Genomic DNA, 20901 nt, shown 5'->3' on the forward strand with positions numbered 1-20901 from the left:
ACTATCCATGACAGCTGCTTTTCTAACCTGTTCTTAAAATCCTTCCCTGAGAGTTTATTCCTGTGCATTGTTTTATTTTTTCCTTCCCAATCTTTTTCCAGTTCTTCCTCTTTATACATCAGTCCTGAACATAATTTGTGAATTATCAGTTTGAAAAACAGACCACATATTCCCTTTCTTTTCCCCTTGATACCGTACCTTTTTGTAAGTCTAAGACTTTGAGACTGGTCTTGATTGTACTAACATGTAATGGCCACACACTTGCTGCTGTGCCTGTGCAGAAGAAATACAGAGCAAGGTATTCATGTCCTCCCTTCACAGGCTGGGTGTAACACCCTTTTGTCCAGGAGCTCCCTCAGGAAAAGAGAATTTTGTGTCCTCCCCCTTGGACCAAATCCCCATTCCTGTCTCTCTATTTCACAAGTTGCACACCTTGTCTTCCACGGAACTCCACTGCTGTAGGTTCAGGGAGGTGGTGAGGCCAGACAGCTTCAACACAGCCACCCCCTGGCACATCCAAACAGCTATTTTCAGAAGATAACGTTTTGTCTTGTTCTTTTCATGGATTCATTTGAACTATCCACACAAACACCTATCTGCCATAATCTCAAGCCTCTAGAGGTGATAAATTCTTAAAGGGTTGCTCCACTGTCTGCTATGTGCATGGGATGTGTCTGGGCCCAGGGTCCAGAAAGTACTGTTCTGTTCTTGTAAACAAATAAGCCCTTCTTTTTGGCTTCTCATGGCACAAACTTGCAATTAATAAGCAAGTTGCCTAAACACAGCCATGCATCTCAGTAGTTTGACTTGCACAGCTGAACTAACAGATACACCACACATCTACATCTAACATGGAGCTAAACTCTCCAGCTCTATCTTTAAAAAACAGGGACAGCAACACATTCCTTCAGCCAGAAGAAATGGGGAGGGGGAAGTCTCCTCTGAGACTGATAACATATTTGACAGTTATTTTATTTGAGTATTAAAAAAAACCCATCAGAAGTCCAATTTCAGGGAGCAGTAATGTTCTGTGTAACAATCACACTCATCCATATTGCATGCTAACGTCTTTTAAATCGCATCTCACAGGCAGAAGCCAAGCAGACATCTATCAGCTAAGGAGGAAGGCAGAACTTGCCAATGTCCATTATCCCATCTTTCAAATATTTATGGTGTGCACAAGGAATATGCATGCAACTACACTGTCCAGGGAATGGCACACAGCCCCTTAACCTGTCAAAGTTGATGTGAACGCTGCAGGAGCCTTCACTTTGGCTGGGAAGGTTTTCCATGAGAATCTATCCCTGCAGGACCCAAACCCATCCTAACCCCACCAACTGCACACCTCTCCTGTGCCAGGCAATATCTCCAACTCTGCCTCTCAACAAGCTCTGTTTCTCTCTGGGCCACTCCACTTTCTGTAGCATTTTTAGCACTGTGACGTGCTGTCTTATGTGCTGTAACACATTGTACTCCGCTCGCGTATCCCATTCCTTCTGCTGTATGAATTCTGCCACTGAAACAGTGCTATAAAAACTATGCACTGAATTCTGTACAAAGACCTCCCCCACTCCCTTCCCCACCTTGCCAGGCTAGCTCCATTTTTAGCAATCACTAGTCATCTCAGATGCACTGAATAAAAGATAGCTACCTGTCTTCAGTGAGCAATTCTGTCTGTTCCCAAGAGGTTGCTGAAGGTGGGATTCACTCTATTTCCTGCTGTAATTACAGCTCTCAAGGTCACATCCTTTCCGAGCTGTGCTGGTCAAGTTTTGCCAGTACAAAAGGATGTGCTGCTGCTGAACAGGCTAAGGAATTTCTTGATATATTACAGAAATAATCTCCATGCCTTTCTTGGTTTCTATCTCAAAAGACACCCATTTCTTACAGCCTGAACTGATATTAACAACACATTTAATTACTTTTTTTAAAGAACTCGGATAAAAAGAGGCTTTAAGATATCTATTATAAAAGTGTCTCAAAGACTCCTGGCTTTGGAAGTCAAAAAAGAAACATTCAGGGAATAGCTGCAACGTGAATCTCCTGAATGGGGCATTCAGGAACCAAGCCTTTTGGTCATTCTTGAATGCTGATGGATAATTTCTGGTGAAGGGAAGTGAATTTTCATGTGGCCATGTGGTTACTACCCAGGCCAGTATTTATTCCTGCTTCCTGTTAATTATTGCTGCACAGTGAATCAGAGAAGGGCAGGCAGCTCCCCCAGCCTAAGTCCCAGTGCTGGATCACACCAGCCCAGCAGGAGAACTCGTACCAGAGAGAGAAGGAAGCCAAGAGGTGTGAGATGTGCTTGTGGCACTTGTGCCAGGCTGTGTCCTGCCTCCTGCCCAGGGCGCAACAGGGCAGAGCTCAGGCAGCACTGCACTCACCATGGAGAAGAGAGGTGACGTGGCTAACAACAAGATGATTCCTTGCTGGACCTGCACACTCATCTCAGATAATACGAGAAAAATCATCCAAGTCCTTGTTAGTCACCACCTGCTGTGCTTTTCTAAGGTAAAAATCACCTGATCTCTCCAGAACTTAATCATCTCAGCAGTAGCCAGCAAGAACAAAAACATTATGAGTACCACTCCCTAGGCACTATGGCAGCTAGCAAGCTTTTGTTTCAGGTCCATTTTTATCTTTCTGCTCCATTTTCAGGAAGAAAAGTGTTTGGCAGGAACAAGTTACATGCAAGTCCAGAATCTACTGCTTTTTTGAATGCTGTACATGGTCTCGTGCAGCTGCAGCAAAACCCAGCCAAAACAAGATGTAGATCATGCAAGAGCCAGGATGGAGCTGAGATTCTGCTGAATCTCACAGGGCTGTTTGTGAGTTATTCCTATATTCGGAATTGTATCCTTGCAGCAATCCTGGTGTCCTGAGACTACCCCATAGGCACTTACTACAGTGGGCAACTGTTTTCTCAAGCAAATCTTTAAGTATAGACATAGAAGAAAATACTCACTGCTGCAGAGATTTGTAACCAGTGCTAAGATTGTTCCAGATGAATTATGAATGGGAACATCTGGGTATGTGAAAGCACAACCAACCTGGCTGCAGCAGATCTGCTCTCCAATGACAGGGGAAGGACAGACAACAAGGTTAGAGAGCACATCACTTGCATACCCTGTCTGAGAGCAGACTGTAGCCATAAAGATCCTCTAAAAAAGGGAACAAAATGTAGCAGTGCTGCTTGAGATCTACGGAGATTAAAAAGGCCAAGACCCTGAGGTGAAAGATCACTCCAAAATAGCAAGTAAATCCTAGAAAGTGTAAGAAAAACACAGTCTAAGAGCCAGTCTGTTGTGAAGAACAACTCAGCAGACACAGCAAGGGCTTGACAGATTGTGTCCCATGTCCTCCCTGCAGCACACAACCCAGCCTGGCTCCAGCACCTGGATTCACGAGGCTTGGTGCCTGCATGGTGTGGTGAGAGCATGAGGGAATGAAACCTGGACACGGGAATGACTGAAAACAGTTTTATTCAGAGTAAATATCTACTTCTCCATCTACAAAGTCTCACATTGAGTTTTATTATATTAATTTCCTATACTAGTGCACAACCACTGTGCAATAGAAAACCTGGAAAAGAAGGTTGGAGGATTTTTTGTCTGGCAAAAATTTACATGAAGCAGTGTGTTGACAATGTCAGTGTTTCCTGGCATGCTGTATGAGCTTTAATTCCAGGAGATGCCTCATTTAACCCAGCTAGTCTCCAATATACTTCATCTTCAGGTAAAGGGGGTATTCAAAAGAATGCCTAGCATACCTCAGAGGTATATCCCTGCATAATAAGCCCCTTCATGAAAAAAATCTGGATTTTACACACTGGTGCTCACATCAAAGCAGCATTTCTCAAAACCACGCACTTCTGTATGGCTGAGGGCAGGTATTTAGGCCTGCTGCAGCAAAGTTTCACCAAATCTTTGATCACTTCAGTGTGACACCTTTCTAAGATGCCTTTAAATTGATAAGGATTATAAAAATACAAGGAAGTCGAGAGGTTTTGAATCCATCTTCTTCCAGGTGTGAACACACCAAAGGGATGCACTGGTGGAAAGAACTAGAACAGCATTGCCTTGCTGAAAACCAGGGGTTTGACAGTCACTGGTGAAAACTCTCTGACCCAGGAGTATCTGCACCAGCCACAAATCCAGCCTTTATTAGAAAGAAAATCAACTCGCCGCAGCTAACAGAGACATATGAATCTTCATTCAGCCTCTCTGGGAAGACAGCTACAGCAAATGAGAGAGGTCAAGAGAAATCTGATTTAGGAGAACACATTTCTGTTCCTCAGAGCTATTCCCCAAACAATTCCATTCTTTGCTGCAGGAAAAGAAAGCAGAGAAACTCCCCTCCCACCATGTTTCAAGAGAATTGAGCCCTCTTAGCTCTTTGTACTCTCAGCCCTGTTTGCTTATCACTTGTGGTTCAGACAGATAGCTGCAATTCCCACCGGGTTCCCAGAAGAGATTAATTATCCCACCTAGGAACAAAGCATCCAGGAACCACTTAATCACACTTTTCAGAGAAGAGAAGAAACTCCCCCATCCCTGGCCAAGGTGCTGGCAAGGATGTTCTGGCAGCATTCAAGGTTGGAATACCAAACGTTAGGCTTGTTCTAATAAAGGCAATTGGATTGCAAGACAGGCTTTTCCTTTTTCTGTCGAGTGATAGCTACATGTCACCTGCCTTCAGGGTGAGACAGCACTTGTAGGGGTGCAGTATTTTGTTGGCAGAAATACTCCCCCTCTGCTGGTGCATGCATTGAGAGGACACAGACCATTCAGGGAATTACACCCCTTCCCAGGAGGGTAAGCTATGTAAATATGAAAAGGAAAGAATTTTGCTCTGAAAGCATGAAAGCAGATTCTTGCTCCTCATTGCCCAGGGACTGAACTTAATCACTAATCCTCTGCATCTACTAGCAGAGGCAGAACTCTAAGGCACAGGACTGTGCTGGTGTAGCAGGAATATTTCCCTGGAGACAACAGCTCACAGAAGAGATAAGGTACATCACAGCTTTGGAGTGACAAGATTGCTATCGCAGTCTGTGCCTCATTACTATTTTGAACCTTCAGCACAGATCTATGATGCCTTTCCAGGATTAGCCTACTTCTAAAGCTAAAGAAAGTCTCTCTTAATTTACAGCTTGTTACTTATTTAACACCAGAATCACATTAATTGAGAGTGCCTTTGGACTATCTCAGCACTTCAGCTGTACAGTGTACTTGGAATATCACACAGGACTAGAGAGAGCATACAGAGTGATGCCAAGTGTGGTCCTTGGCTTAAACAGAACACCTTTTAGGTACAGAAACATTCTGGCCTCACACCTAGAAAGCAAAAAATCGGATAGAATGTACTGCCTTCTTTAAATACTGTGGGTTTTTTGCTTCCAAAAATTCCCATGAACAGTCATCTTAGTAAAATTATTAAATTTCCATATATGGCTTCGAGTAATGGAAATACAAAAACCAGAATTGGAGACAAGTCTAGTCCCAAAATTCTGGCCTAAAGATCCCCTGCTTTGCAGTTTGGTATAAAGTCTAAATGCAAGCATGTTGTAACTTCTCTGGGAGTCAAAAATCTTTCCTGAAACACATTCTTTTAGGACACTGTAACCTCAGATGAAACGAAATAAAGTTTTTTTACTGAAGTACACATAGGTGCAAAAATGCATATTTTGATATCAGAATGTTGCTATGCTATGATGTATTTTATTACTTTCACCCTTTTCAGCACCTTGAAACTTACGCCTGCCCAAAACCAAAGGGCTGTTTTGAAACAGGGAAAATGGACAACTATTGTGCAATATTAAAAACTACTGGCTTTTAATTTATGAGCAGTAATGAGCCTCTGCTATTGACCCTGAATTACTCATCCAAAGGCAAAGCAGTTAAAAGTAATGGGTATCTGCTTCAGCTCAGAGTAATGAGGACACTAAAAAAGTATATCAACAGTCAAGTATGTGCCAGCTATGCAGACAGAGAGATCTGCCCTAATTGGATGGGCAGCACACCTGCAGCACAGGCAAGTCAGAAAAACACATCGTCCATCATGCTGGAGGAAGATTAATATGTACAGGGACAGTGCATCCCACGAGTGATTACCCAGCACCATTTTGATGACTTACTTTCCCTCTGAACCATAGCTGTTCATGCTGTCCTCGATGGACTCGTGGCTGGCTTGACGGACGGTCCTGCTGGGCATTTCCACAGCCAGGCCAGTTTCTGTGCTCCTCTGGATGGCTCCTTTCAGTCTCCGGCCATCACCATCTAGGAACACAAGGGGAGAAAAGGCAGTCAGCCTCTATTCCCAGAGCCTCCTGCACTGACAGAGCCAAGGAGAAGCAAAGCAGGCTTTTTAGAAGACCAGCCTGGCATCTGTCATGCAACATTTCCCTTACTCAGCCCCGCTTCATCAGCAGCTCCTGAGCCACCTCTGGAACACACTCTGCTCCACCATGCCAGGCCCAGCAGGTACTCAGAGCATGTACACCCTCCCTACCTACTCCAACCATTTGTACCAATTAATTATCCACTGAACAGGCAGCCACACCAGCTGGCTACACCCAGAGCTGCCCAGTCAGGGAACACAGGCACAGCTGAGGTCTACAGCCTGATGCCTCCAAGCCTTTCCCAAATCCCATGTTGCTGCATCAGATTGTGTGGAACAGCACAAAGAGTGGCAGGTCCTGGTGGCCACTGAGTGAGCAGAGGGGAGGAAAAGGCCAGGCAGCATCAGAGGTGCTGTGAAAGCAGGAGCCCTCCCAGACTGGCCAGAGGGGAATAGTTGGGCACGGCCAAAATGTTCCCTGGTGGCACCAGAAAGGCACCAGCAGTGGAATACCCTGGAGAGGACTACTCCCCTTGGTAGACGCCCTCAGCCACAGCACAGAGGGAATTAAGTAGGTTCTGGTTCCTCCTGAGTGCAGTCTTCAGAGGCTCAGCCCTCTGAAATTAACAGCTGCTATTTTCATCCTCCATCTCAAGCAGTCTGTTTCTCAGAACAAACCATGTTATGTAATGAATATGTAATGAATACCATTACTATTAATTGCTGTAGCTGGTGTTAGGAAGCTCCAGATTTCATCCCACATAGAGCACTCATCCTGAAACACATCTGCTACAAGTTTTCTGAACAAAGCAAAATTATCTAAATCCTCTAAAGATGCCCAGTCATTACCCTGCATTCAGGCAACAAACCTCTGATCCACAGTGCTCTCAGAAATCTTCCAGCTTTTCTGAGTACCACCTCCAGAGGAGAAATGACCCAGCTACTGAGTCTGGAGAACTCAGGACTGCCAAATATTAAAGAAAGCAAATCTTTCAAAGAATCACAGGATGGGTAAGGTTGGAAGAGACCACAGTGGGTCATCTGATCCATCCTCCCTGCAGAAACAGGGTCATCCTAGAGCACACTGCACAGGATTGCGTCAAGACAGTTCCGGAATATCTCCAGCGAGGGAGACTCCACCACTTTCTGGGCAACCTGTTCCAGTGCACCCACACAGTGAAGAAGTTCTTCCTCATATCCAGGTGGAACTTCTTGTGAATCACTTTCTGAACTGCTTTGGAAATAGGAGGGTATCTGTAATAACCTGCCTAAAATACACTGTCATTTGTAGCGGGCTGCTTGACCTAAAATACTTTTCTTTAGATCTTGGTGTGAAGAGGGACTTCAGAAAAAAAATTCGATAAGATATCAGAAATGCTTCCTATCCCACTTCTCCAATTATATCTACATAGAAATACAAAGACAAAAATTCTCCTATAAATACAGCTGTGAAGTACCTTTTCCTTTACTATCATGAGGTTTCCAACTGGGTAAACGTGCTGGCCCCAGGGCTCTGTACCAGCTGCTGTCCCCACATATGGTGCAGCCTGTGTACACATGTCCCTGTGAGCTAAGGGGATCAGATCTGCACGTTCTGGGTTAACATTAACTACATTTGTACTGTTTGTGTGCCTAGAGCAAGGCATGAAGCACACTGTATAAATCAGGAAGTTACACAAATGTAAAGCATATTTCTCATGTGCTTTCAAAATCCAAACCTTCAGGCAAGAATAACAATATGGGCATCAACAAAAGCGAAGCTTGGTGAAATGGCTGTGCCTATTCTCCCAACTAGTGCAGAGCAGCTCCCTTTGATGCACCCTCTTTAGCCTTGTGCAGCTCACTGGAGCCTCTGATGGGGTTTGTAGGTTCCTCTGAGGGCACAGCCATGCAGGAAGACTTGATGGTCCGTTTCATTTGTCTGGCATTCACCTCCACAAACAATCTCTGAGTCATCCACACGCACCAGTGCCCATCCCTTCTTCACATGTGCACTCAGAGCACTCATCCTCCTGCCCTTTGAGCTCAGTCCTCACAAGAGCTCTGCTGGCAGCCTGAGTCAAAGCATCAAACGACAAATGTAGGAAACAAATTAAAAATGCCCCATTGCCCAGCCAGGCAACATGAGTTTAAAAAAAATCTCTTCTTTCCCCAATCTAATGAGATGTGCCTGGAGACACTCAAAATTAAAGGACTGCTCATCCACAGCTGGCAACAAACGAGAGGCTTGGGACAGAGTGAGGGTTTGGAGCAACACAAGGTGCTTGCTCTATTCTATCAACCATCTCCTGACTGAAAGCCAGGGAAATAAAGCAGAAGGGCCCAAAGGCAAGGAAAGGCAGCACTGTAGGAGCACCAGGGCACTGTACCAGAGATTTAGCTGGCACTGGGCAAGTCCAGCTGTAGAGCACCACATGCACAGCTTTGCACTGCTGGGTGGGTCGTTTTCTAGTAGTCCTGATTGCTTTTGCAGATTTAAAAAAGAAAGAAAGAAAGAAAAAAAACCAGCAAAGGAAAAAATGGCAAAAGCTTAATCAAGAATCTCTGTAAAACAAAACAATGAGAATAAAGGACAAAAATCCTTTGTTCCTCCTTCTTCTTCCAGAGAGAGATGCTCAGCAAATCTTGCATCTTACAAATGATCTCTCATTATTCTGAAGAAAGGTTTCTCCAACCTTTCTCCCCCTACAGTCTCTTTTAGCTTAAAGTTTCCTTTGAACAGAAGGGGAATAATTTGTTTTGCCATGAAGGCAAGCTCCCAAGCTACAGCAGCCAAAGGCACGACTGAAACAGGGTAAGAGATCACCATAAGCACCAGAGATGCCATCAGAAAGGAGATAAATGTTCCTAAACTATCCACCTCCATCAACTGAGAGAGGAGGACAGATCAGGGATAGCACACCTGGAAAGGAAATAAATATGGATGACACTGCACTTCTCATCTGTGAGCCAAAAATATTTCGCAAGCAACAGTCACCTACCATTAACCTCTGGTTAGTGTGGAGCAGGACATAGGGGCTGTGCCTCCTCCCCTTCCTGGTGTCTTTGTGCTTCGACCCTATGCCAATCAGAAGGTAAATGATATGCATCTATGTGGGTGTTGCCTGGCAAAATCATTTGTCTTAATTTGTCAGTGGTATCTGAAACAAGTAAGAGCAGTATCGACATTTTCTGCAGCGTCACCAGATTTATTCCCTGCACCTCTTCCAATTAAGCAGCAAACAACAGAGGTTAAACAGTCAGTCAAGCCTGCAGCACAACACATCACTAAGAGAGGATTTTACTTCGGGATGACCTTGGGAAGAAGAAATGTTTTGGTCAAATATCCAGGATGAAGATACACAGCACCTCGCTGACGCCAACAACCAGAAGGGCCCAGCGGTCACTCTGCCAAGTTCTCAGTGTTGACAGGTGCTTTGATTTTGCTCTGTTCAGCCAAACAATTTATGTTTGGCTGAAGAATATTTTCTAAAGCACTATCCACTCTGGGTTTGAAGATATTGAGAGACGAAGAATCTGTCATTTGCCTGCACAGTTTATTTCACTACCTGACATTTAGAGATGTGGCTTAAGTTTGCCTGGTTTCAGCTTTCACACATCAGTTTTTTTTAGTGCCCTGCTCCACCCCAAGAGCTGCTTTGTGTTCTCACTATAAAGACTTCTCTGCAGTGCGGATGAGTTATCTCTCAATCTTATTTTGACAAGTTAAACAGACTGAGATCTCTCTGTCTCTCATGCTCTGGCATTTTTTTCTCCTGGCCTTGAATCTTTATAACAACCTCCCCAGGTTTTAAACACCCTTTGAGATCAGAACTGGAGTCTGCATTTTAGTGCAGAAATGCATACAGAGGTAAAAATCAGCCTGTACTCTCATCTTCACTACTTCTGCTGGTATCTCCCAAGACCACAGTAAGCTCCTGGTCACATTACACCTCGCCTGGAGGCTGTGCAGTCCCTTGCCTGTCCTGCTGGTACGACCTTGTGGAACATCATATTAAAAAAAAAATATAATAAAATTAATTTTATTTGAAGAGAAAGCAAGCAAAACCCCAGAAAGCTTTATACAGCTCTCCCACCTTCAATACTATTTACTCTGTTTCTAATGTCCACATCGCCTCCGAATTAAGTGAGGTTTAAACTCATGCTTACTTCAAATCAAATGAAAACACTGAGCACCATCAGACCTCCTGCCTTTAAGGCTTTTCCTTGACAACTGTTTTTTGATATGTGAAGCAAGTTTTTATCATGATTTATCACGATCACCATTTATTATGATCACATTTTTAGGGTCATGTTGTTCCAGGACAAAACCCTACCATACTTATCACATTTACCCAGATATCTGTGTCTTCTAAAACTTGGAGAAAAAAAAAATTTCTCACAAGACCCATTTTCTCTATATTCTTCTTGATTGATATTAATTATATTCCACAATTTTGTTCATTATTAATTAAATCCCATTATCATGCTTCCCCTCATCTTTGAGTGATGTCAGACCAGCCAACCAAAAGTTCCTTCCAGACAGCCCAGTAATGAATGAAGATGAGCAAGGTGACCACGCAGTTGCCCTGTGCAGAGCAGAGCACCTTCTGGAGGGTGCTCTTAGCTAAACATTCAGCTGTCACCCACACTGAGAGGCAGCTCTTCTCAAGGAAGGTGCCAGTCCTGTGGAAGAGCTGCCATCAAGAACTGGATTTGCCTGAAATCATGGAGGTGGGGAAAATAAGAGTGGCACTGCTCCCTTCTCTCCCCCAAGGAAAGAGTTACCACTTCTCATGTCCTCTTCTACATCACTCCCATGCACAACTCTTCAAAGCTCTTCCTCTCTGCCACTGACAGGCCTCTCCAGGCTCAGAGGCCAGCAGGTCTTGACAAATCTATGTGAGTCCTGCCATAGTTCATCACAAGGTCGTGATTATATAATTATTACTCCTACACAGAATTACTCTATGATAAATGTTTTTTGATGGCATTTCTGAGAGACAGAGCATGCCCCTCTCACAGTTATCCCTACACTGTCTCCTCTCTTGTCACTTCCTTTTCCTCCATCCAGGTACTTGTTACCATCTTTCTCTTTTCCACTTTGTTTTAATTTTTCTCCTCCTTCACAGTTTGCCACCATCACAAAAAGAAACCATCATGATGCATGTGCTACAGACCCTCCTGTACTTTAGAATTAATTGGTATTGATTTAGCCCTGAGATTAGGCATTGACTGAATTTGAACTCAATCAGCCTGGCTCCTAAATTACCCAAGCACAGAGCACAGTGGCACCCAAAGCACATGGGCACACAGCACCAACACAGGCCACCCAAGACACCAAAGGTCTGGCAAAACAGTGGGGGTAGCTGTTATTCTTTCCCAAACTTCAGCTTGAGGTGTCAGGAGGAAAATCAGGAAGGGAAATCAGCTGGATGCTTCCTTTCATTTGTTTCTATTGCAAAGCTCTGGAAAATATAACATTTTGTATTTTCCAAGAAATAGTTCAAGCTTGAGTGAAGAGACTGCATCCCCACTGCTTTTCTTACCCAAGTGTAGCAGTATGGAACAATTCCCATCCAAACATGCTGCAGGACATCAACCTGAGCAGATTCTGCTCTCTGGATTCACACCTGGGCTCCTCAGCTCATGAACCACCTGCTTTGCTCCAAAATACAAACCTGCACTTATGAAGCACAAAGAACAGACAACTCCAGCAAGGGAACACAGAAGAACCCATCTGGCAGAGTCAAGGAAGCCTGCAGAGCACGCTGTAGATCACACAGAAAGCAGAGACAGGACAGCACCCAAGTGCCTGCAGAGGAGATCTGCCCGGATCTCCTTTCAGCTCATGCTGAATCTGCCTGCTCTGCCCTTGGCTCAAACACAGGCTCACAAGCCCTTTCATTTTCCAGTCACCAACTTCATGCTTTGGTTTTGACCCTAAGAGTTTTTTCTAGCATTCTTCCCTATGAAGATCTGCCCCTGAGAAAAGATGAAGCAGGTCAGTTTGGTGCTGAAAACAAGAGAAAACATCAAGCATCTATCTGGATAAGATAACCTGCTGAGGTGAGGAAGGTCCCCAGTCCAACAACTGGTCTTTGGAATGTGTGTGGGCAAAAAAACAGCAGTGGGAGTCTCAGCTCAGCACCCTAGACTGCTAAAGCTCTGACCATTTCACCTCCTATCTATTTTCAGGTACTCTGAGAAAAGAGTCAGCACATTAACTTCTCCACGTGAAACTTTGTCACTGTATTGTTGTTCCTGAAGTATTGAAAAAAAAAAAAAATTCTGTTTAGTCAGATGCTGACTCCCCATGACACGTACTAAGACTTGTGTGCCATGAATCAGTTCTGAGATGAATAAAAATTCCATTGTTCAGCTTCAAAGGAGAAAAAGAGAAGTCTTCCCACAGCCTTGCATGAATACCCAACACCTGTGACAGCCTGGCACACGCTGAGCTGTTGGCTGCCAGGGTGGGCAGCACAGCCCCTTTACAGGTGTATCTCTGCTCAGAGCAAGCCCTGATGCTCTCCTAAAGGGCTGCTTCTGCTGAGAAAAAAAATAAAAAAATACTGGATTGTCCCTTCAGAATGCAGTTTAACGAGATGAACTCAATCTCATCATGCCTGGCAAGCCCTGACATCCTGCCAAGCATTCCCTACATCAACATCCTAATGGAGTGTGAATTATGAGCACCTAAAGAGAGGCAGTTTGTACTGTGCTCCAGAACATGCCAGGCTATCATCACAGCCTGAGTAATCCACTAGAATGACACAAAATGGCTGGGGATAAGCAGGGGCACTAATCAGGCTGTATGCTTCGTTCCCCTTGTCCTAGTTTCAGACACCAACAAAATCACACCCTTTCTTTCCAAATTAAGCACAGAATCTTTATGGGATGGAAAAGAAGATTTCAACATGTTAATTCTTAATCTGTGGAGGTTAGGTACATTCACGGGGTTAGGAAAGTTCAATCAACTCTTCTTTTGAAAGCCAGAAAAATAGTAAAATTAGCAACTATTTGCATTGCTGTTACAGCTACCAACTCCAGGGGAATGCAGAGCAGGGCCAGGACACCCTGCCTTGTATGGGAAACCTCTGGAGATGGCAATGAGACACCTCCAAATTCCCACTGCAGCACAGCCTCAATAATGAGACACCTCCAAATTCCCACTGCAGCACAGCCTCGATTCACCCCCACTGCTCCTGATCCACAAGGGTATTTTAGCACAGAGAAGCTTTCTGTCACCCTGGTGCTCAGACTGGGCTGTCCTCACCCACACCACCAGGCAGAGCTGACACCCGTGCCCAGAGGGGTGGATGACAAACCAACTCCCCCTGAGCCCAGAGGTTTCTGTTCTTCCCCCTCACCATCAGGAGAGGACCAAAAATCATTCACAGGGTTATTTTCATGGACAGCCTCGGAGGCTGCCTTCCCTGGTTTTCCCACAACCCAGCCCAAACCCCAACTCCTCAGACACTTAAAGCAGCATTTTTCCCTCCATGCTGGCCTAAGCTGCAGTTTGGTTTAAATCCAACTGTGACTGTATTTAAGCAAGTCTCCACCCCAGTAGATGTTATCACCTCTTGTGGCTTGGCTGGGACATGGGTAGAGCATCAATTTTTCTTCATGAGCTCCATTTTCATATTTTAAACAGTTTTTCTCCTCCCTTTGAGGTTAAAATCAAATAGTTCCCATGGTGCTATTTTTAATTTTGACCTTTTTGATAATTCACCTATAGAAAAAAAATTAATGGCCAGAATTTTCATTTAAAAGTGTCTAAAGAAAAAGTTCTGCAACAAACATGTAGCCAGGAAAATCACTTGAAGATTTTTCCTTCCCTGTCAAAAGAGAGAAAGCCAAAAAGGTAAACACCTATGTCCCACTGTCAATGACTTTCAAAGGGAGTTTTTGACTACCATAAAAAATTGTTTTGTTTTTCACTATAAAAAAAGTTGCAGTACCATAACACTAACAAAAATGTTTGGTTCTTTCAGAGTATTTAATGGGAACTACTTTGCAGCTAGACCCAGCTCTTCAGAATTCTTGCCATGTCCCTATTTTGTTTGCAGCAGCAGGATCTAAATAGCTTCATCTGATGGCTGCTTCTGCATTTTTATTTTTATAAAAAAATGGAACACACACTGCCCCCTTCTCTTCCCCCAATCTGCCAGGCTTTGCAGTAGAGTCTGATAAAATGAAATGTCCATAACCATCCAGAAAATTCACTGCTGTAATATTTCTGCAGCAACCTAGCAATGAAACCTGAACACTGCCCTGTCTGTAGCCCAGGTCTCCTGGGACAGACCAGCACGGAAGTGCTGATGCTGCTCCACATCCCAGGCCCTTCTTCATCTGCTGCTTTGTGCTTGGGCAAGGGGTGATGACTTAAAAATGTAATCTTACTATGATATTTATAGTGCAATAAACCACAGATATACACACACATACTCACTGTATGGCAATTAGAGGATTCAATCTTTCCCCTCCTTGGGTTTTAAGCCTCACCAAGAGTTAAACTCCCCTCTGACATCAGCCCACCTGGGAAACCCTGGGGGTCTGCAGTCCAAGTATGGAAAGTCAAGGAAAATTTAGCTGACAGGCTCAGAGAACATTACATTTGGCACAGGCAATTAATTTAATTGATTTATTTAAACTACTACACTGTAATATTTACTCCCTAGAAAGCTGAGGGAAGTGTCATAGGTAGAATCAAGAACCAGTGGTGCTCTACATGTTCTGAGTTCCAAACTCTTAGAACCTTGCCATCTATTAAAACGTAGGTATCAGGAAAATATCAAAGTAAAAAGATGAGCGGCTGGTTAGTGTGCCAGCACCATCCCAGGGCTTTCTTCTTGTTAATTCACAAGGAGAATTAGAGGTTGAGCCAATTTGTGTCCCCCTGGCTGGAAGTCCTCCAGCTAACCAACATAAGTTGTGAAGGCCAGGTGAGGCTCTCTACTTAATTTCAAGAGAGTTGAACCAGAGCACCCGAATGTCCTAATTCTGCCATCCATCCCACACTATTAATAACTGAGGATGTTACTAAAGTCCAGTTTCTGAAATATGAATGAGCCTGAGCCGCAGAAAACCTCTTGATTTAGAAAAGGATCACAAAAATGAGGTGAATTCACAAAAATAAAGCTACTAGAAAGAGCCATTGTAGAGAAGGATGGCGTGAGATGAAAGAGCTGCCCTGCCTACACCTCACTAAGCCAAGAAACTTTGCATGAAGCTGCTGAGCCCTTCTAGCTCTTCACTTGGTAACTTTTGGGAAGCAAGCAGGGGCAAAGTCACTTCAGCAGCCTGTTTGCAAGCTGTGCTTTCCTGCTACAGAAGAGGACTCAGGTCAGGAGCTTCCCAAAACACCAAAACCTCCCAGAGGTGCTGACACACCTTTCTGTCCCCCTGGATGCTCAGCTTCCACAGTCTCCTTTCACCCAAGAGGTGAAATTTAAACTGAGATTAGCTATCAGGCTTTTATCCCAGGGGCACTAATTTATGTTTCTCTTTCTCTACCCAGAGCTATCATTTCCAGCATTTTCAGAGTCTGCACATCTTGGACCTCTCCCCTAAATTTGGCTGAAACCAGAAAGTATCTGTTATACAGTAATGATGGGAAGAGAGTCAAGACAGCACTGAAGCACTGAAGAATATTTGCTTCCCTCAAAATCACAGCTACTATACAGAGGTAAATTTTTGTTTTTGTACAGACAAAACTCTGAGGAAGCAGTTGACAAGGCCGTATTTATAATGAGATTTCTTCCCTTTTCTTCTGTCCTATTGATGCTCTTTTAGGAGCAAGCAGCTTTGTTGAGACCACGTGTGTGTGAGCATAGAGAGCAACAGTCTTGGCACAATGAATGAGTCATGCAATCTTTTGTTCACTCGGTATAAATACAATTAAAAACACAGCCCCATTTCCTTAACAGGCTTAAAGCCACAGAACCCTGGAGTCATTCATAAACTAGAATCCTAGTGCAGAATTGTGTTTAGAACAGCATTTGATTTGTGTTTAGCTTAGGTTATAATTACTTCATCATATTTTCCTTAAGGAAATGAATGATCAAATTCACAAGGAGTTGACTTTAATTATACACACTGCTTAATAACTTATGTCCATTTGGAAGCAATTACTTGATCCACTGTGGAAGCAGTGAGGGGGGAGCTGATGATCTGGTTTCCAGAGAAGTTAAACAATTTCAGGCATTGAGCTCCTAATTCCAGACAATCTCACCAGACGTTAAAACTTCCTGTGTCAGGCTTCACCAAAGGTGCTTTCATAGAACACCTGTAGCCAGAGGAAGCAAGCCAGTATGTTCTTCCCCTCTAATTCTACATATTGCTTTGACTCACATGGAGACATCCTGTGACACGACCACAACTGTGGAGCATCTGTTGTGCAAGTACCACAGCTCATCACAGGTGAACTAAAGGAAACCTTTCCTTTCCAAATGGTACCAAGAACTGTACAAAACCCCTGTTGATAGCACACCTGTGGTACTGAAGGGAGAGCTCAGAGAGTGACTGCATTTCCCAAAAGGCTGCAATTGGATCCACTGCACTCACACTGCCTCTCTCATAGAGATCCCCTTCCAGGAGCAAGGTACTGGATCAAGTGCTGGGTTCTGCTTGGGTGGAGTGAAAGGAGAGCACCCTGCCCTTCATGATTGCTGTAATTTCACTGCAGATATCTCATGACAGCTGGAAGGGAAGGTCAGGCTTCAATGCCCAGAAGCAGGACGGAAGCAATAGATCCTTATGATGCTAAGTCATTTACAGTGACTAAGAAATCAAAGTGAATTTGTATCACTGCAAACAGCTCTGCCAATCACACATCATAAATATCTTCAACTGGGGACAAGTCAGGCCGTTACACATGGAAAACATCATCCAATACCAAAAACAGAGGTGCTGGAATTTAACTAGCAGACACCTAAGAAAAAACATTCAAGCAAAATTTTCACAGCCCAAACCCTGAAGAGACACATGCAAGCTCTCATCCGAGTGACACACTCTCCCACAGACGAACATGGCAGACACATAACTGCCTCCTACATCTGGTTGCTGCATGCACAAAAGCAGCACTCAGATAGAAAAACATCCCAGATTTTTTGGAGTCCTTTGGGAAATTCAGTTCATCGTTTGTGTATGCAGAGTATTGAGGTTTCAATAGAGGAGAAAAAGCCCTCTGGACAGAGCTGGAAAATAAACATAACGTGTTCATCTCTGCTGAAAGATACTGCAGGATGTGGGAAACCAACCAAAATATCATGCCTGGCTGCAGATTACTGAGGACGAAAGCAAAAAGTCATCAGATTTACACAGATTAGTTAATACAGGAGATTCATACACTTTAGGAACAGTATCAAAATCTTGTTTTATCAATTATCAGCAGCTAGATGCAGTAAGAATCAGTCCTTTGTGAAGAAGAGGCACACCAGTGTTCAATATTGTATTGAACGGAATTTGAATTAATCACTCACAGTGAACAACAGCCACACACTAGCACAGCATCCTGAGAAGCAATGTCTGCTTGCAGCACGGCTACCTCCATGGCACATACCTGGCAAGAAGTTCACCAAAATCCCATGATCAAATATTTCTGAACGAATTTTGTAGAAGGAGCAAGGATGAACAAAACGCTTTAGAGCTCCCTGATAATCTCTCTCTACTATGAGAGCAGCAAAGAGAACAGAAGAAGAAGCAATTGTGATACAGCCAGCATCAGCCTTGCAGGCTACACTGACAGTTCAGCGAGATCAAACATGCATTAAAGGGCAGTGTGTGAGTGAAAAAAGAGTTTTAATGTAACCACAAAAAAACCCGTTTGATGGGAATCTCTTTATGAAATGTGCAGGCAATGACTGCCCAACAGTAATGGAAGAAGGTCAGGAGAGGACACTGTGCTTACGAAGCACCTGCATCACTCTCACTTCCTGCCTTCTGATACCTGCAGCTAACTTTCATGTTTCTGTTCTCAGATTGAACAACTGGGCTGACACAAGGAAGCCTTGGGATTTCTCAAGATGTTACTGGCAAGGTCAGAGAAGTACAATCCCCTCCCATCACCGCCTGTGCTCCGAGCACTGTGCTTCACTCCGCTGTACAGTAACTGTGCCAGCGACCTGTGCCAGCCACCCACCCCAGCAGGCTCCACCCTTCACACCCATTTCAGCAGGGAAACAAACAGAAGGAGGTAGGACACACAATTTTGAAACGGAACTTGAAGGTGAGACCCTCAGTCCAAACCCATTCACAGTCTCTGATCACAAGTTACAATTACAAATCGAGCTCAGGAGTGAAATAACATCCTTTCCTCCTCCTCCTGCCTGCAGAGACAGGAGTTCAGGGCTCTGTTTCCTTGGCAACAAAAAAGAGCATCACAACAGCCTCCTCGCTAGCAAATGACATACGAAAACGTGTCATTTTTTTCTCTCCAGTGTCTTTTATCACCAGGGAGTAAGTCTGAACTCAGAACTCTCCACTCAGCAAGAATGGAAATAGATATCCATTACTGCTATTTAAAATGCAGTATCTTTAGAGCCTTTAAGCTTGTCCAGAGGTAGGTAGCAAGTAAGGGATTTTCATTTATTAAGTGAAAAAAGAAAAAAAAAAAACCTAATCTTGCTGAAGTTCACCTTTTAAGACAAATTATAGAACTTGAAAAGAGTTTGGGGGAAAAATGCAGCTCATAAATTTATGAGCTGCATTTTAGATTCTGTTAATATTCACTTTTGAAAAGCATTAGAAATGAAGATTACAAATTTAATAATGCAACACATGGGAGGAATTATCCTCCTCCCCATATAAAAAGGCAATTTGCTCTTGCCTATAAATTGACTTTCTATTACTGTCATTAAACCAGCATAATGTGCTATAATTAGGGTCTGCCCAGCCACAGCTCTGTGGCAACCCACAGCCAAGAACTCATCACGCCAACTTTAGCAGACATCCTCGTGAGGCAACAGGGGCAGTGGCACTTCTGGGTATCTCCTCACTGCAAGACTTTGGGGTACTCATGGACATTTATGACGGGTCAAAAAGAAATTGGATTAAATCAATGAGGAAAAAACACAAGAGTAGAGAAAGCCCCTAAGCCACAAGTCAGTGGTAGCTGGGCCAGCATCCAGAAGAAGCATCCTAAGAAACCTTGCCATCTCCCTGACTTTCCCCAGATACCTTGACAGACACAAGAATCTCTTACTCCTTTTCCCTTTTGCCAGAATAGAGAAGTGAGACCACAGTCCTCAGATTGCAGTAGTTTCCCACCCCTTTCCTAAGCTGCTTCCAGGCTCTCCTCCTCCTCTATAGTTTGTGCAAACTGGGTGCCCTGCATGGTCTGTCCCCCTTGTAGAGTACCTGCTGCTCCCCTCTCACTCAACATGCTCAAGTCTAACTCCACATGTGCCTGGACCATCAGGGATGATTTTCTCAATGCCCACATGAGAACCTACCAAGCAGCAAAAGCACTGAAATCTGTATTCAGTGGTTTCCTCTAACAAGCAACTATATTTAAACAGCTCAACTGAAAGAGCATTGAAATTGTGCTGGCAGATATTTACTGTCCCATTTCCCACAGCTCTTTCCCCATCTTTAAGTTACTGATGGGCTGTGACATATCGAAATAACAGAAATCTCAGTAACAGAAACCTCTCTGCCACTTCTCAGTATTAGTACCATTCTTCCCTTTCACGAGCCATGTACCTGAACAGCTAGATGTTAATTCTGTCATCTACCTTTTTTTTTTTTAACCATTTTCACTCATACTTCGTGCAGCAGACAGCTGTAAGACTTGCTCACATTTCAGTTACTTCTGGAACAAATCTGAGCAACTAGAACCGAGGGAGTGACTTGACAGCATCTGCTGATGCTTCTTGCCTTTCCTTTGCTCGTGAATTGTCCTGAGTTTTACAAGAAAAGCACATGGTACTTGTTCAAGATTACCAGAGTATCACTGGTCAGTGCATCCCCCAGCAGGTGCTCTGTGCCTGAGGAAGCAGGTTGGCAGGCCAGGCCAGCACTGCACCTTCCAGCACCACTGGCCAGCTTTGACAGGACATGCCCTTCACTCCATGACAAGTCAGGTCTTAAGATTGCTGGATGACAGTCAGCCCACTCAAAAACTTCTCAGGTACCCAAATGTTCATTCAAAGGAGCTTAATGGTTTGGAATGAACATGAAGGGGACTTGTGATAATCAAAGCAAACCCATTTGCAGGTCTGACACATGCATAGAAAGCACTTTGCAGTCTCCACCAAAGCCTGGTTTAGTTTCCCAGCTGAAGCAATTTTTAGGTCAGAACAAGCAAGGATGCTTGGAGTCTGTGCTTTGTCCTTGGCCTGTTTTGGAGAAAGTGTAACATTCTCCAAAATGCTACAACTGCACATTTTCAAAGAAACCACAAGGCCACACTTGATTTGAAGTCACTACTGGATTCTATTCCTCTGGATCCATGAATGACTAGTACATCCTCCTTCTATCACATAAGCCATATTCCTGATTGAATTGTCCCCCTGTTGTATCCATTCTCCTTAGAAATTTCCCTTTATGAAGCATGACTTGGCCTTCCTGAAC

At 43.9% G+C, this 20901-nt stretch overlaps 1 protein-coding gene across 1 annotated transcript in view; it reads right to left on the reverse strand.

Moving 5' to 3' along the window:
- The window catches only part of RIMS4 (regulating synaptic membrane exocytosis 4), a 54775-nt gene that overhangs the window by 17754 nt on the left and 16120 nt on the right, over positions 1-20901 (reverse strand). The window contains exon 2 of the mRNA XM_014888989.2: positions 6140-6281. Coding sequence (XP_014744475.1) covers positions 6140-6281 — 142 coding nt within the window. The remainder of the gene's footprint in view (positions 1-6139; positions 6282-20901) is intronic.

The sequence above is a fragment of the Sturnus vulgaris genome, chromosome 17 (genome assembly GCF_052056855.1).
Source record: "Sturnus vulgaris isolate bStuVul1 chromosome 17, bStuVul1.hap1, whole genome shotgun sequence".
NCBI lineage: Eukaryota > Metazoa > Chordata > Aves > Passeriformes > Sturnidae > Sturnus > Sturnus vulgaris.